Source organism: Scylla paramamosain, chromosome 3 (assembly GCF_035594125.1).
Source record: "Scylla paramamosain isolate STU-SP2022 chromosome 3, ASM3559412v1, whole genome shotgun sequence".
NCBI classification, from domain to species: Eukaryota; Metazoa; Arthropoda; class Malacostraca; order Decapoda; family Portunidae; genus Scylla; species Scylla paramamosain.
Window position 1 is genome coordinate 12,925,001 of NC_087153.1, and position 17,156 is coordinate 12,942,156.

Here is a 17,156-nt window from a genome sequence, read left to right on the forward strand (position 1 = left end):
CCAGAGCAACTGAAGCAGAAGCAGAAGCAGCAACAGCAACAGCAACAGCACTAGTCACAACAGGAGTGGCTGTAATACAAGTAGCAACAACATCTGTACTGAGCCCTCACATCTTCCTAAAGGCGGGCTAGTTTCACCACTCCCGGAACAGACTGGCATCTCCGTCCATTGAGACACAGCATTAACCCATCACACAGCCAATACAATACAGGCAACACAAGGCCCTCGGCAGCCCATAATAGGTAGCGGAGAGGGAGGGCGGGGAGGGTGCATGGAAAAGGGAAGGCGTCGGTGGAGAGCGGAAGGAAATGATTAATAAGGAGAAAACGCTTGCACCTCAAAGAATCCTGTACACACAAAAGAAGTCTGACGAGGCTATTTCCTGCTCCAGCGATAGTTGATTCATTCAGTCACTTGTCTGTACCACGCATGCTTGATCGTTACTTTCCATACAGCATGCTAATTGGATGTGACGCAATGGACGGGATGGTGAAACACAAGAAAAAGAAAGCAAGGACGAACAAGGCAGCGTACGGAATGAGATACAGACGGAAGAACTGTGACAGGAAGTGTGTGCATGAGGTTAGGAATTAGGAGGTAAAATTCAAACGAGGAAAAAAAAAAAAAAAAGAAAGAAAGAAAGAAAGGAAGAACGTGGCTAAGTATGGATTGAGAAATAGAAGGAAGAAATGCAACATGAAGACTGCGAGGTTAGTAACTGGCAGGAGATAAAATTCAAACGAGAAAAAGAAAAGAAACAAGGCTAAGTATGGATTGAGAAATAGAAGGAAGAAATGTAACATGCCTTGGAGAGAGGTGAGACATGGCAGGTGGTTAAATATAAACGAAAGAAAAAAAAAAGAAAGAAAGGAAGAACAAAAGATCAATGTTGTTAAATATAAACGAAAGAAAAAAAAAGAAAGAAAGGAAGAACAAAAGATCAATGTTGTAAAAAAAATAGGAAGAAAAAATACAACACAGATAACGGGGGTGCTCAGGAACGCAGAGGAGGAAAACCACACATGAAAAAGAAGAGGAGGAGGAGGAGAAAGACGAAGTATGAAGTAATAAACAGAAGAACTAGAGAAATACAAATAGGAAACAAAAAGAAAGACAGAACAAAGACACACACAAAGAAAGAGAATGAAGAAACACCACCAGGACAGCACGACACTAAGCTAAAGGTCCCAATCTATTGAGAAATCACACATCCACGAGAAGCAAGTATCATTGGTGTCACGTCAGGAGGGGACAAGTTATCCTGTCACTCCCTCCTCCTCCTCCTCCTACCCCTTCTCTTCCCCAGGCACTCATCATCCCGCCGCCTGCTGCCACTACTGCTCCGCGGATTAGCGCACCACAACACACTCCACGACGCAATAATCGTGACGCGTGGAGAACACCAGGTCGTGAGGGAGTCGTTGGGGGGTGGTTCCTCACTCACTCGCTCTCCTCAGACTCATGTTCACAATTATTTTCAAAGGCCACATATATGATTAGCCGGTTTCTCAAGGGTGTTTCTCCTGTTAATAATGTATAAATCTTATTAATCTACCACTAGAACCATAAAACATCCTTAAAAACACGTGTAAGTCCAGTAGAACCTTTTGAATGTATATTTAGAGGAGGTGCGGCGCTGAAGTGTCTCAGAATATTGTCCTTAGAGGTTTGAGGCATGGGTTTCCAAAGTATGACGAGTAAGATGTGGACATGGGGGAGTTTTTGCAAGGTGAAGCGAAGGAAGGAAGCGACTGGAAATGTGCATGGAAGTCTGGGAAGTGAGACAGTGAAGATAGCAGGCTGGAGATGGAGAGGTGAGAAGATAATAGATGGGGAAATATGGCCATAGAAGAAGAGAAAAGGCTGGAAATGAATACTGAAGAAAATAGATGAGGGGAATGGACATGGAAGAATAAGATAGACGGGAAATGAAAGTGGAGGAAGAGGATAGACAGGAAATGGATAGGGAAGAAGAAAATGGATGGGGAAATGGACATAGAAGAGGTCATGGAAGGAGTCTGTAGGGTGAAATGAACAAGAAAATAAACTGAAAATGAACAATAAAAAGTCTGAAAAAAAATCGAGACGAAAATGAAAGTTGGCTGGAAATTGCCATGGAGATCTGGAAATAAATAAATAAATAAATAAATAAAAAATAACGAATAAGAAATTAAACTAAAAACGGACACTGAAGATTTTGAAGGGTAAAACGAAGAAAGATGGCGTCTAGAATATTAACAAGGGAGGCCATGGAAAGTGAAACCAAAGATTGAACTGGCAGGAAACAGACAAGGGAGCGCATGGATGGTGAAACGAGGAAGGCGGCGGCGGCGGCGGCGGCTGGGGAGTGGAGGAGGGGAGGGGAGGGTGGGGATTCGACCGGAAAATGGTACACAACAACATGAAAAGTGAAAGGAAGACGGAAATCAGCTTGAAATTAATATAGAAAGTCTGGAAATTGAAACGAAGATGGTGAAACTGACTGGAGGAGACGAGCAAGGAAGAGTCTGACTGGAAGATGAGACGAAGGAAAGATGCTACGACGAATAAGACTTGAAAGGATCTGGAAGGTGAAACGAGGAAGAAAATGGACTGGGAACGAACACGGACAAATCTGGAGGCATGAAAGAATCCGAGAAAAAAAAAGAAAAAAAAAAAAAAAAAAAAAAACTTTTGGGACCGAAGGATATAATTTAATGTGCGCCTTTATTAATTAAGAAAGAAACCCAAGCAACGTGTGACACCAGGAGCCGCCATCACACACGCCTCCTCAAAGCCTTCCCCTCATTACTCCTGTCCTCCCCGGAGCCTCAAGCCACTCGTTCACTCTGTTTTCAATTTCCTCCGTTTTCTTTGCCGCAGCAGAAGCATTGTGGGGGAACCAAAGAGGGTGGGCGAGAAGGGTTGCCGCGCTGGACGACCGACCTCCTCCTGCCAGCCTTGAGTGATTCAGCCTCGCCCAGGACGTCCCCTTTACTCACGCTCAGGCTCATGCTCATGCTCCGGCCCCAATCCTCCTCCTCCTCCTCCTCCTCCTCCTCCTCCTCCTCCTCCTCCTCCTCCTCCTCCTCACACAAAATGACAATGACTACGACTCTCTCTCTCTCTCTCTCTCTCTCTCTCTCTCTCTCTCTCTCTCTCTCTCTCTCTCTCTCTCTCTCTCTCACACACACACACACACACACACACACACACACACACACACACACACACACACACACACACACACACACAGTTACCACAGCTGTTTTTTTTTTTTTTTCCCAAGGCCAGGAAGTCCCCACAGCCATGAGGCACCGAGCCACCACCGCCCTGGCATTACTCTCCATCCCCCGGCAACCCCCGCAGGATGCCAACTCATGTCGACTGCCTCTATCCACAACCACAACCACGACCTGGTGCTCTCAAAGCGCCTGAGTCACGGGGAAGGCAAAGACAAGACCACTGACTGGAGGGCTGGCTGAAGGCGAGGCCTTCACCTCTCCTGGTGCCTGCCTGCCTGCCTGCCTGCCTGCCTGCCTGCCTGCCACCACTGACGTGAAGGTCCTAGCCGCCTTCCGGCAGGCCTACGCGGCCAGGATGGGGTACGCGACACCACTACAATGGTCACTCACTTAAGCCCTATTTCCTCACTTCTGTCCACACCCCACACTACTGACCCCTTCGGGCGGCGGTGCGGCAAAGGCGCCCAAACACAGCACGCCACAGGGAAGCCCGGGTCACGTGCAGCACCTGGCCGCGCCACACTGGGGCGAGGCGCCGCGAGTACACACATGGAAATGAGCAGCTGAGGGGCACTGGTGTGATGAGTGAAAACAAACACCAAAACCCGCGGCTTTGTCCCGCGGCCGCCAGTTGGGCTGTGGGCCACTGCGGCCGAGGCACTCACTGCCATTATCTTCCCTACAGCCAACCTGCGTGTTCAAGTCCTGGTCAACAAAAATGTTCCTTACTGAGCTCACCGCAATGTTCCTATGCAGTGATGTTATAATTCCATGCAGCAATTAAAATATCGACATTATTTAACACAGAACGTAGCTGCCAACAGCTGCTCTGAATGACAGCTGTGAGTACAACACCATTCATTACATTGTTAGGCAGCCATTACTACCTGTCTATCCCACCACCCACTCCCTGCCCGCTGCTGACCAACACGCGTCCAGAGGTGGGTGTGAACAGGATGCATGGCCGTTCTGAGTACTTTGCAGGTAATTACAGGCAGTGAGGATGCATTTGGCCACATTTTCTTAGGTACTCGAGGGAGGAAGGGCAGCACCACCACCACCCGCATCGCCCACTACTATTCTCAACTTTTATATCGCTCACATTCCAACACAAAATATCACCAACATAACAAAGTCATCGAGAGGAGTAGCTGAGTAATATTATTATTATTATTATTATTATTATTATTATTATTATTATTATTATTATTCATTATTATTATTATCATTATTATTATTATTACTATGGATTCAACTGGATGCACTCCCAGCACAGTCTCCAGCGTTAAGTCCTGCACTCCCTTGCTCCTTAAGGCTCGCCATTTAGTGTCATGCTTGAATTCTTGAACGTTCTGAGCTCCCATGAGGACTATTTCCAGAGGCTACAGAGATCATTATCGTTAGTTTTCCTCGTGAAGATACCAGTGACTTCCACTACAGCCTGTCCAAAGTCGTAGTGAAACACGGAACGTTTGAGAATGTGGCTCAGGGTGTGCATACCTCCCACACCAGCAGGCGGCACAGTCACAAATGTTTGAGTAGTAGTAGTAGTAGTAGTAGTAGTAGTAGTAGTAGTAGTAGTAGTAGTAGTAGTAGTAGTAGTAGTAGTAGTAGTAGTAGTAGTAACAGTAGTAGTAGTAGTAGTAGTAGTAGTAGTAGTAGTAGTAGTAGTAGTAGTAGTAGTAGTAGTAGTAGTAGTTTTTATGTAAGAGGAAATTTGACGAAGGACAACAAAGCTAAAAAAAAATAATGAATAAATAGCTAAAAAAAGATTAAATAAATAAGAAAAAATAAAAGGAAGGAAGAGAAGCCGAGTAAAGGTGGCAGTCCCCCAAAAGTAAAGTAAAGAATAATCAAGAATCATGAAAAGTGTCTTGAAACAAACCTCCCTTTGAAAAGAGTTCAAGTCAAAGAAGCCACACCCTCCATCACGTACGTCACCACCACACACCATGCAGTCAGTCCGTCAATGGTCGGGAAAATAAGGTTAGAGGTGTTAACAAGATGACACAAGCACAAGCACAGTACATGGTGACCCAGTGCATGGTGACCGTACATGAACCGTGTCCTGAAACGCTTTGCTCTCCCACCACGACCATTCCCAAAGTCCACAGAGACGATTATCCGGATTCCCACGACTGTTTCTTCTTTTAACGATGTACAAATTTATTTACTCTGCCACTAGAACCATACAACACCCTTTGAAACCAGTATGGCTTCAACTACAGCCTTTGGAAAGTAGTGGTGTGGCGTCGAGGTACTTCAAAATATGGACCTACATCTGAGAAATGGCACGTGATCAGTGAAGAGGGAATAGAGTGGGACGCATCAGTGTGTCACCCTCTCATCCTCTCCCAACTCGTGGAGAAGAGCGCCACCCACTCACCCCTACCACCATCCCCAGGGACACCACTCAACCGTTCCTTCCCCTCCAGCGCTGCGTTGCGGGAGTCTTGATTTTGTAATGGGACTCCCTCGTGTGATTTTTAGCTCTTCTTACTTGACTATTCTGATTTTCATCTTTGTGTTCATTCTCTTTCTCTTATCTGCCAAAATTTACAGATTTCCTTCACGATTTTCAATATATGATATTAACAAAGAAAAGGTTCCAAGTGTATTTCCTTATCTGTCTTCCTGTTGCGTGAGGGGCGGAGGGCATGAAGCAGCTGCGGTGTGCACTGTAATCATCGTGACGACTTCACCTCCACTACTCCCAAAAGGGGTTTTTAAGGGTATTTTTATGGTTCCAGTGACAGAATCAACAAGATTTCTACATTATTAAAGGGAGAAACTTGTGAAACCGGCTAATCATCTTAGTTGTGGTCCTTGAAAACAGTCGCGGCGGGGGAGAGCAAAGTGTTTTTACGGATTTAATGACAGATCAACAAGGTTTCTACGTTATTAACAGGAGAAACATTTGAGAACCCGGCTAATCATCTCTGCTGTGCCCTTTGAAAACAGTCACGGTGAGAGAGCGGAGCGTTTCAGAACACGGGTCTGGCAGGACCTCCACGCGGCACCTAGGGGCAGCGGGGAGGAGGGATAACGGGGGCAACAGGGACGCGATAAGCAACAGCAACACCAAGTAACAGGATGGATGAGTCAGCCCCTCCCGCCTAAGGCGTCTTGTCTTATCAGGCGCCTTATCACGGCAGATAATAACCCCCGCCCCGCCTCCTGCGCAGAAAACACAAGGGGGGGTTGTGTAATGGAACCATTATCTTGCCAGGGTGGGAGAAAACACCTCCATCCAGCCATTCACCTCATCATCACTTCTTTCTTCCACGTCCCTCAACGGCTCATTACCGACGCCATTAATGAGGCTCACCATCTACTACCTACAACTCTCTCTCTCTCTCTCTCTCTCTCTCTCTCTCTCTCTCTCTCTCTCTCTCTCTCTCTCTCTCTCTCTCTCTCTCTCACCACGACTGTTTTCTAAGGCCACAACAAAGATGATTAGCCGGGTTCTCAAGACTGTTTCTTCTGTTAATATTACAGCAATCTTGTTAATTTGTCACTAATACCGTAAAAACATCCGTGAAAACATGTAACTACAACTATTAGAGCCTTTCTAAATAGTGGAAGTGTGGCGCAGAAGTGTTTCAGAATATGGTCCCTGTTGTTCAGAATATGCTCTCTCTCTCTCTCTCTCTCTCTCTCTCTCTCTCTCTCTCTCTCTCTCTCTCTCTCTCTCTCTCTCTCTCTCTCTCTCTCTCCCTGACCCCCATTCACATAATAAACACACTCAGACGCCCCTGTTCAGGCTCAGACGCGGCAGCAAGAGAGGCGACACACAGGGGAATAGAGTGCACAGGGCATGGCGAAGGACGCGGCCCCTGTACTGTCACCTTCGGGAGGAGGAGGAGGAGGAGGAGGAGGAGGAGGAGGAGGAGGAGGAGGAGGAGGAGGAGGAGGAGGAGGAGGAGGAGAAAACAAACATCAAGTCGACAGAATAGGAAGAGGAAGAGAAGGAGGAGGAGGAGGAGGAGGAGGAGGAGGAGGAGGAGGAGGAGGAGGAGGAGGAGGAGGAGGAAGAGGAGGAGGAAGCGGATTATAGAGCAATATGATGATGCAATAATACCACCAATAATACAACAGCAGCAGCAGCAGTAGTAGTAGTAGTAGTAGTAGTAGTAGTAGTAGTAGTAGTAGTAGTAGTAGTAGTAGTATTTTCTTTGGATATAGTTTTCATGCCCTTTACCGAACTTCCTAACACACATACGTACACACGAGAGAGAGAGAGAGAGAGAGAGAGAGAGAGAGAGAGAGAGAGAGAGAGAGAGAGAGAGAGAGAGAGAGAGAGAGAGAGAGAGAGAGAATAAGGTGTGCACAGGCTATCACTTCCTTCCTTCCCTTGCTTAGCCTACTTCAGAAATACACAGACAAGACGATACAGGAGTCCATCGCAGTGTGTGTAGTAATGCAGCAACCTGGCGGAGCACCTGCGATAACAATACATAACAATACAGTGTACACGAAGACAATACACGGAAATGAGTGACAAAATGGATTATTATTACTAAGTAGGTGCTAAATCACTTGATAGAGAGAGAGAGAGAGAGAGAGAGAGAGAGAGAGAGAGAGAGAGAGAGAGAGAGAGAGAGAGAGAGACGTATACACTGAAGGAAAAATTCTATATACAAAACACGTTAATTATTGTGAGAGAGAGAGAGAGAGAGAGAGAGAGAGAGAGAGAGAGAGAGAGAGAGAGAGAGAGAGAGAGAGAGAGAGAGAGAGAGAGAGAGAGAGAGAGAGAGAGAGAATTACGGATTCATGCGCACGCACGCACGCGCGCACGCACACACACACACACACACACACACACACACACACACACACACACACACTCTCTCTCTCAGACTAAGCGATACAGACAGACAGGCTGACAGGATGCCTGGAAACAAGATGACGGAAGGACTGCATAACAGGAGCACGTGGTATCGAGAGAGAGAGAGAGAGAGAGAGAGAGAGAGAGAGAGAGAGAGAGAGAGAGAGAGAGAGAGAGAGAGAGAGAGAGAGAGAGAGAGAGAGAGAGAGCTACAATAGATACATACATGACACAAAACCATCATCAGTCAGTGAGAATTTAACAGACAATAAATCCTGACGAAGGTAAATATGAGGGCAGCAGTATAACCCTGAGGAGGGGAGCCACCTGAGTATTTACACTGGAGGGCCGCTCACCACCACCGTCAGTAGTGTGGTGTAGGGGGGAGGGGCGGGAGGGGCGGGAGGGGAGGGACACAGTGTGGTTGGGGCAGAGGGTGAGGGGATCAGTTGGATATATGTAAACATGTCCACTGACCCTGCCTCCATGGCTGGTGCTCTGCTGGTCACCACCGGGCGAAGTGTTGAGTGTTGAGTGGTGGTGGTGGTGGTGGTGGTGGCGGTGAAGGGGGAGCCGCAGCCACGCCAGGGACACTACCACGGGGCACTACACGCACCACGGGCTACGGACCACTCGGGATTAACAGTTTGGGACAAGTGTCTCGGTGGAAGCTGGAGCACACTTTCTTATAGTCTCACTCTGTGCCGGGGCTTTCACCACTGCCTCACACGCGCCGCCTGGAACACTCCCGCCGTGACTCCCAGGATCCTGTATTCCCACCAAACCTTCCCTCCCTCTCCCCACGCCCCGGCAACCCGTTCCCGCCGACCAGGGAGGAGGCGGCGGCCCTGTACAAGGAGGTCCCCACACAAGTTGGTTCTCGGCACTGAGGTTTTCAAGTTCACAATTTCCTGCCACTCAAATGGACGGTGCCGGGCATTCCCAACCACACACCCCCAGTGACGCCACACCCCACGCCCCGAGCCACCTTCTGGACACGCAAGGCACCAGCAGCAGGAGTGGTGGAGGTGAGGGCAGCCGAGCACACATCCCACACTACGTACCGCCACCCTCGCCGCCTCTTTTTTCCTCTTAGCAACCTCCAGTCATTTCTGTTCTATTATTCACAGGTGGTGTCCATCGGTGGCCTGCGTCACCTGGCCCAACCCTCCTGTAGTCTGGCCACACCTGCACCCACACCACCAAGCCTCCAGCCAGTACCGCACCACACCAACCCTTCCGCACCACGCACCCTGCACCACGGATACGCACACCACGCCCAACGAGGTCTGTATTCTGAAACTCTCTGCTCTCTCACTACGACTGTTTTTAAATGTTTCAGAGATGATAAGCACGGTTTTCAAGTGTTTATCCTGTTAATAACGTAAAATTTTGTTAATCCGTCACTAGAACAGCAAAAACACCATTAAAAACCAGTGCCACTTCAACTAAAGCCTTATGAAAGTAGTGGAGCGATGCAGATGTGTTTTAGAATAAGGTCCTGAATACTACAGACACCAATGGATGGATCCCTTTCCCTGCGGCGGCGCTCGGCACTGTAGACTGAAAAGACAAGGGTGAGAGTCGCCGCCGTGGTATCTCTGCCGACGCTCACGCTATCATGTGCCTTTATCTTATCCCGAACCCCAAGATACCGCACACCTATGCACTCACATGTTTTGTGGGGGAATGACACACACACACACACACATGAGAGAGAGAGAGAGAGAGAGAGAGAGAGAGAGAGAGAGAGAGAGAGAGAGAGAGAGAGAGAGAGAGAGAGAGAGAGAGAGAGAGAGAGAGAGAGAGAGAGAGAGAGAGAGAGAGAGAGAGAGAGAGAGAGAGAGAGAGAGAGAGAGAGAGAGAGAATATTTCATGTGATGACAGCATCTTTTATCCTGCAACAAGAATATTAATAAATAAATTAAGCAGCAAATTAATCAATTAAACCATTAAGTCATTAGTTAATAAAGTGACCTTTGATAACAACGAGGAGTGTGTGACCCATGGCTTCACTACAAAAAATAAATAAATAAATAAAAATAGAAACAACTGGCAAATCTACACTAACTGTATAACTGTAACTCACACATAAATATTTACCAGATGGAAGCAGTGCATGACTTCAAATATTTACACAGCGCCACACACGCTGGCCAGGGTTTGGGAATAAAAGGGTCCCAGGGTAAGAAAGTTGCTCCACCTTGTAAAACTTATAACTTGAGGAAATTTAGGAGAAAAAAATCTTCCATCACTCCTCCTTTCAAAGTCAAGGATCTTGCAAACACAGTATATGCAAAAATGTGGTGTTCCAAAGTCATGCAGATGCTTGGGCTGCGTGGCTTAGCCAGACAGAGCACCAATAATGAGAATACTCAAGACAATGTGATGTGAGTTAATATGGAGGTAGAAGTGGAAGACATGCATTACAACAAAAGTTTATACAAAAAAAAAATTTGAGGTGCATATGCTACAGAAAAAATAGTTTGTCTTAGAATCTCATTCATAAAGGCATTTGTTTCTTTTAGTTAAAATGGCACATGTATATTTAGGTAATCCATTACAGACACACAGCCAAGACCAAAGTTACCACTCAACACAACCATAATAAGCAAAATAAAACCATAAACTTTTGCATAAAAATGCAAACCAAGGCCTGGCCTAGTAGCTATGAAGGTTAAGCAGAATGCCAAGCCACGCTGGCTTGGGATGGCTCTGTGAGGTGACCAGCAGCAATGCCTGGTTACATTACGGCTCCTCACCTTGCATCTCATCCCTCTCCCCTGCTGGCTGAACAGGGACTGCCACATACGCAGCAAATGACTCAAGCATTCACATTATTCAGGATGTGTTTGTGCCTTTCAATCACGGGGACTGGCAGCAAAATGCATTCACAGTTCTAGAAGAAGAACTGGCAAAGAAGCCTGCAAGCAAAAGCTAAGAATGTCTTAATCTCCTTCACAGGAACAGTTCTTGTTCATCTTGAGGCATCCAGGACAGCTCAGCTGGAGGGCAGCACTTTGTGTATTCACAAACCAAATCTGCCAGTCTTACACTTGGCACTGCATGTTCTGTTTATTACAGAGATTATAATCATCTAAGGTGATTTTCAAGCTTGAAAGCTTTGGCTGAGCATACTGGATCCAAAGCTTTGTGTCCCTTAAAAGACAAATGATGTTCCTCCTCATGTGATGTAGCCTTAATGATGCAATCATTATTTAATTTAGATCTCCTTAATTTCTCTACAATGTTGGGCAGCTTACAAGTCTTTCCCACTTTTTACTGTCATAGACAACATTACTCCTCTTCATGTCTTCCTCCACACACAATCTCAAGATCTTTTCAGTCTTCCCACTGATTTCCTAACTAGTATCTCCAACTCCAGCGCTCTTGTGAATACATGGCCCTCCTCCCTCCTTCTGACGTGCCCATGCCACCTCAGTCATCTCAAAACATTCATCACATCCTCCTCCACACCTTTCCATCACTTATGTTTTTGACATCCGAACTTCCCACCTCACATATCCCATGTCTCCCAACATTCTTAAGTTATTCCGTTTTATCATCCTCTCTGCATCTTTTGTTACTGGCCATGTCTCAGTAATGCACATCACTGGCCTCACACTTGCATGATAGCAATACATATACATATGTGTATGAGTATATATCTAGCCATCTAGCCATTTCTACAGGACTAAATTAGCCATATACACAAATAAAATTCAAATTCATCTCAACCCCTGGGCTTCTACTAAGAGTGAGGACAAATTCTCACTGACCAACTGTGCACATGGGTCAGTTACACACACATGTCCAGGTCTCTCCCATCAGCACAGTTGGCCTATGCATCCATCTCTGGAAATTTTTATAAGTCTAGAAGAGGTTTCATATGCTGATATCCTTCATACTCATTTTTTTTTTTTTTTTTATGTAGGAAGGATACTGGCCAAGGGCAACAAAAATCTAATAAAAAAAAAAAAGCCCACTGAAATGCCAGTCCCATAAAAGGGTCAAAGCAGTGGTCAAAAATTGGTGGATAAGTGTCTTGAAACCTCCCTCTTGAAGGAATTCAAGTCATAGGAAGGTTTTTTTTTTTTTTTTTTTTCAAGGGAGCATTACATGAATGGTGTCATAAAATCATCATTCCAGTACATGATGAGAAAACATTGGCAGCAAAAAATAAGTTAACACTAGAATAAGTGCTGTAGATTCTGAAGTATAAAACTATCCTTAGCTACACTTATTTGTAAAAACACTTCATCTAAATGTTATCAGGTAAGTGGAATGGATTTCATAAATGAGGACGGCATAGTTCAACGTGCAGAAGGAAAACAAAAGAATTTCAAGAAATATTAAAAAATCAGAGTGGCTGCAAACACGCTGACATACTAAGTGGTCCAACAAGTGTGCAAGATGATGAAGACAGTTGGAGATAAGGCCGCCCTGCCACCAAGACAACCTTAAGAGGAAAACAGTCCTAAAGAGACAGCACAGGATGAGGCTTTACCAACTAAAGCTTTATTCATGGTTCATTCTATATGGCAGTGAGTACTCCTTGGTACAGGCATGACAGACTGGAATGATGATTTTATGACACCATTCATGTAATGCTCCCTTGAAAAAAAAAAAAAAAAATAATAATAATAATAACAATAATAAATAAATTCATTCATTCATTCAAAATATTAAGCAGTTACCTCTTGTAAAAATAATGAGTTTGTTAAATTCCACTCATGTAAGTTTTGTAGTCCTTGGCACAAAATATTAGCTGTGCCAAGTATGTTTACATGATGGAAACATGCTTTCAATAGAATGAGAAAATCAGTCGGACAAATGGTGAACAGGGAGTATACATGCAGCTTGTGTTATCCTGCACAGTCAAAATTTTATCAGGTACAAAAGTACTTCATGCTGGTGGGCAGAAAAAGAGCAGCTTGCCTGACTTCTAGCCATATCATTAAATGAAAGCCAACAGGTAAAAAATTAAATCATTAACTGATAATTATTTTCTTTGCAAATGTGTACTGTATTACATACAGTACACATTTGCTGAAGCCAAGACACACATCACAGGCCCGCTGTACATAACAGGAGGAGTAATCTTTTTTTAAAAACTGTACTTGAAGCAAATAAGCTTCAAAATGTGTGACTGGAGAATATACTACACACTCAAATAAAAATATTGTTGATTAGGAACCAATAATATGGGTTTTATTACAATTCCCAATTTTTTTTAATACCATTTTGTACATGATGGTTCCATCACAACTAAAACTATGCTCATGCTACATGTTTGTTGTAAGTACCTGAACTGTGTCAGTAGCTATTGGGAAGGCTGACAAATAAGGCACATGCCATCGTTGGTTTTTCTCAAACTAAACAATACATACATGCGTACCTATTCAAACCTGAAATCCGACACTCTAAGTAATCACTGCAGGTTTACAGTGAGTCCAGCTAGAGTGAAATGAGCAAAGAAACTTCAGATTTAAATAATATACAGGCAGAAGTATGGCAGATGTAACCAAAGGAAATGCCAATGACATGGGGATGAGCAACAAAGTGTTCAGTATGCTGTCACTGCATCCTTTGGTAGTACAACCTGACTAACCAATATTATCATTTCCTACACCTTACTTGCCACCTTCTTCCCTGAATGTCAATCACTGCACAGGCTGAAGCCTGAACCTCTCGTGCAAGACCCAGCATGAGCGCAACTCACAAGCACTGCATCTCAACACCTGTATTTTAAGGACTATGATTCCTGATTGATATCAGGTATGTTGTATTACTGTTTTGCTGGTGTAAATTTGGCATGTAGTACATTACTATTACTAGAGAGTGGGCCTTTCATTCATCTTTTTTGTCTTGGCTAATGTCCCTGATGCATAAAAAAAAAAACATAAAAGTACATCTGCCCTACCAGCACTCACCACACATGATATGCAGCCACATGCACCACCTTCGTTTTGAGCAATACAACTAAATCTTATGCATGCATATTTTGTTTGTCACCCACATGATCGATGCTTCTTTACAACAATTATTAATAAATCTAATTGTTCTGAATCTTCCAAACACAATCTATATCCATTTTTAAATAAAAGAATACAAACAATAATGACTTGTCTCTTTATTGACTTTCAGGAATCTTAAGTGTCACCAGGATCTTCATCCTCAGCTGCCCCATCTTTCACCTGGCTGTCAGTGCCTAGGTCTCTTGAACCACATTCTGATTTTCACCACAATAACATTGCCAATGGAGATTTATACTGATGTTCTACCTCTCTTTACCTTAAACTTCACCACAGAGATATAGCATCATGTTTAAAGGCTGTGCTAATCCATTATTCTTTCACTGACACTTTCTCCATTTTTGCTTTGACCTCACCCACCAGCTACATACTTTTATTCTACAGACATGCAACACTTCATGAAAGAAGATGTATCTATGAATTAAGTTGTTTTAAGCAGCCCTCATACACAAGACTACATTTGTTCATCATTTCTTTATGTACTAGATGAAATCATAATTGAGGTACATATAATTACAATAGCTGCTGTGATTCACTTCACACAACACTGTTCAAAAGGCGATGGAAAGTCAAGACATGGGAGACATCTGCCATAACATGGACTGAAGCAACTACAGGATTTTAACAAATGAACTATGACTGAGCATATTATCATACTGCAGTTTTATATACTACATAGCACCTGGGTGTAACTATCCCCTTGTCCCAGATCTCAACATCTGAAACAGTATTTCTAACCCCATCTTCAGCAGTCAGAAATCAATAACAACACAATAGAACCTTAAGATTATCCCCACAGGCTGCCTTGGCCTGACACTGCACAATGTAAATGTATCATGGTATTTGGCTTAGGAGGAGCAATTCTCTGTAGTTTTCCCAAAAATCTTCTCACTTTTGTCCACTTTCCTCACTTTGAATCAAATGCACCTCTCTAGTTTGTTTCTAAGTTTCCACAAAAGGATTGTCTGTGATAATTTTCCCAAAACCAGGTTGAGGAGGATTTAGGATATGTAGAACAGTGAAAAGAAGAGAAGACAAAGCCAATAATAAAAAGTAGTGTGAGAGGAAGAGACAGCCAATGAGGCCAGTGCCACATCAGCCAGACTATCTCCTTTCTGGCTCCAGCTTTAACTTCCAAGGAGGTTCAAGAAGGTTTAGGGTGTTGATGTAAATTGGTTTGCCTGAACCTCAGGTAGCAAGTCCTGGAGGCAGTCCTTCAGATCCTCCACTTTCCTCTCAAGCTCTCCCATCCTATTTTGGTCCTCTTGTCCTACAGACAGTGGCTCTGCCTTCCTCACTTTCTCCTGTGGGTCCAAATCTATCAGGTTTATACCACCAGTTGCCATGATGCTAATTTCCCTTATTGTAGGTTCAAATCCTTAATCCCCCTTGTAACAAAAGTGCTAAAACATAAACAAAACACAAATGATGTATTGTTGATGTGAAGGATTTGTGGCTCAAGACAGCATATCATGACTTCTCTGTGTCTGTGCAGACTGACCACTCTTGTGGCACAGTACACTGCACCAGCTAACCAACTACAAGAATCCACTGCAGGCTCACCTCTTTGGTATCTTTAGGCGCGGCATGTTTGTTTTTGTGCTCCACCAACAGTTTTCATTGGCCCCTACTGAGATAAACTGCCGTCTCACAACATAGTTAGATTTGACTGTCTTCCCTTGCCTCTTGCATTTTCCATCAATTACTTTTATTTCATGTGTCTCTTGGGGATGAGGTTGAGTTGTGACTAAGTTGAACAGTCTGGTTGTTGGATCCAAAACTCAACCCCCTCCCCCAAGTGTTATGCTGCCAAGAGTTTAATGCACAGCAGGTAGCACAACCTCATGCAGGTCTAGGGAGGGATACAGCACCCCATTTCAGGAGCTCCTTAGTGTTACATAGTTAAAAACTGGTGCACAGCAGGTGACATGAGTTTAGGTCAGTCTACACACAGCCCAAGTTAGTGTTTCAATCAAATCTGCTTCCCTCACCTTAAAATCCCACTTTCCCACAAGGCCCCTCAACTTTAACCACTGGGATGAAAATGTGTGTGTTGGGAAAACCCTTACATGGTATAAGCCTGAGTGATAAAAATGCAAAACTGTAGATACATTCTGGATTTCACTTAACAAGTCCCAAGTAAAGACAAAGGTTTCCTGGACACTCCCACACTCTGTCCCTCCACCACCACTCCCAACTCTCTCTCTCTCTCTCTCTCTCTCTCTCTCTCTCTCTCTCTCTCTCTCTCTCTCTCTCTCTCTCTCTCTCTCTCTCTCTCTCTCTCCAATTATTATTATTATTATTATTATCAGTATTATTGTTGTTGTTATTGTTAATATTTTTCATTATTATTATTATTTTCATTAATATACTATTTACTTCTCTCTCTCTCTCTCTTGCAATTTTTTATCCCCACCTCCCTTCTCTCTCCACTCCCTGCTCTATTTCCCTCCTTTACCATTCCTCAGTCGGTCTGTCCTTTCTCTCCCTACTTTACCTTCTCTCCTCACCATGTGACCTCACTTCCCCCTCTCCTCCTCCCTCCTTCCTCAGTGACCTGTTCTACCTCTAGCTTCCTTCCCTTATCACTTTTCTGCAGCCTCAACCTCTACTCCCTCTCTTCCTACCTTTTCTGTTTCTTTTATCTTCCTTATTTCTTTGACTGGTCTTAAGGAGCCCTTCTTTCTCCTTCTTGCCATTGTGTGTGTGTGTGTGTGTGTGTGTGTGTGATTCACTATGGTCATCTGCTGGTCACCCAGCCAGATATGGAAAGAGCTCAGAGTTCACAGTGACTGATCTTTGGGTAGGACTGAGACCACTGACACACCACACACTGGAACAGCGAGGTCACAACCCCTTGGGTTACATCCCGTACCTATTTGCTGCTAGGTGAACAGGGGCTACACATTAAGAAGCTTGCCCATTTGCCTCGCCACGCCTGGGATTCAAACCCAGGCCTTCTTGGTTGTGAGCCGAGCGTGCTAACCACTTCGCTACGTGTGTGTGTGTGTGTGTGTGTGTGTGTGTGTGTGTGTGTGTGTGTGTGTGTGTGTGTGTGTGTGTGTGTAA

At 44.6% G+C, this 17,156-nt stretch overlaps 1 protein-coding gene across 4 annotated transcripts in view; it reads right to left on the minus strand.

The window, feature by feature from the left end:
* LOC135090482 (protein enabled-like) overlaps positions 1–17,156 on the minus strand; it is a 106,977-nt gene that overhangs the window by 88,016 nt on the left and 1,805 nt on the right. Inside the window, exons 1-2 of one of the 4 annotated variants that reach the window (XM_063987260.1) lie at positions 9,569–9,652; positions 8,530–8,789 (exon numbers count right to left, since the gene is read on the minus strand). The exons of 2 other annotated variants lie outside the window; for them this stretch is intronic. In XM_063987260.1, the coding sequence (XP_063843330.1) occupies positions 8,530–8,540 (11 nt within the window). In that variant the 5' untranslated portion in view covers positions 8,541–8,789; positions 9,569–9,652. Of the gene's footprint in view, positions 1–8,529; positions 8,790–9,568; positions 9,653–17,156 lie in introns of those variants that run through there. One more of the 4 variants, XM_063987270.1, reaches the window with a different exon arrangement.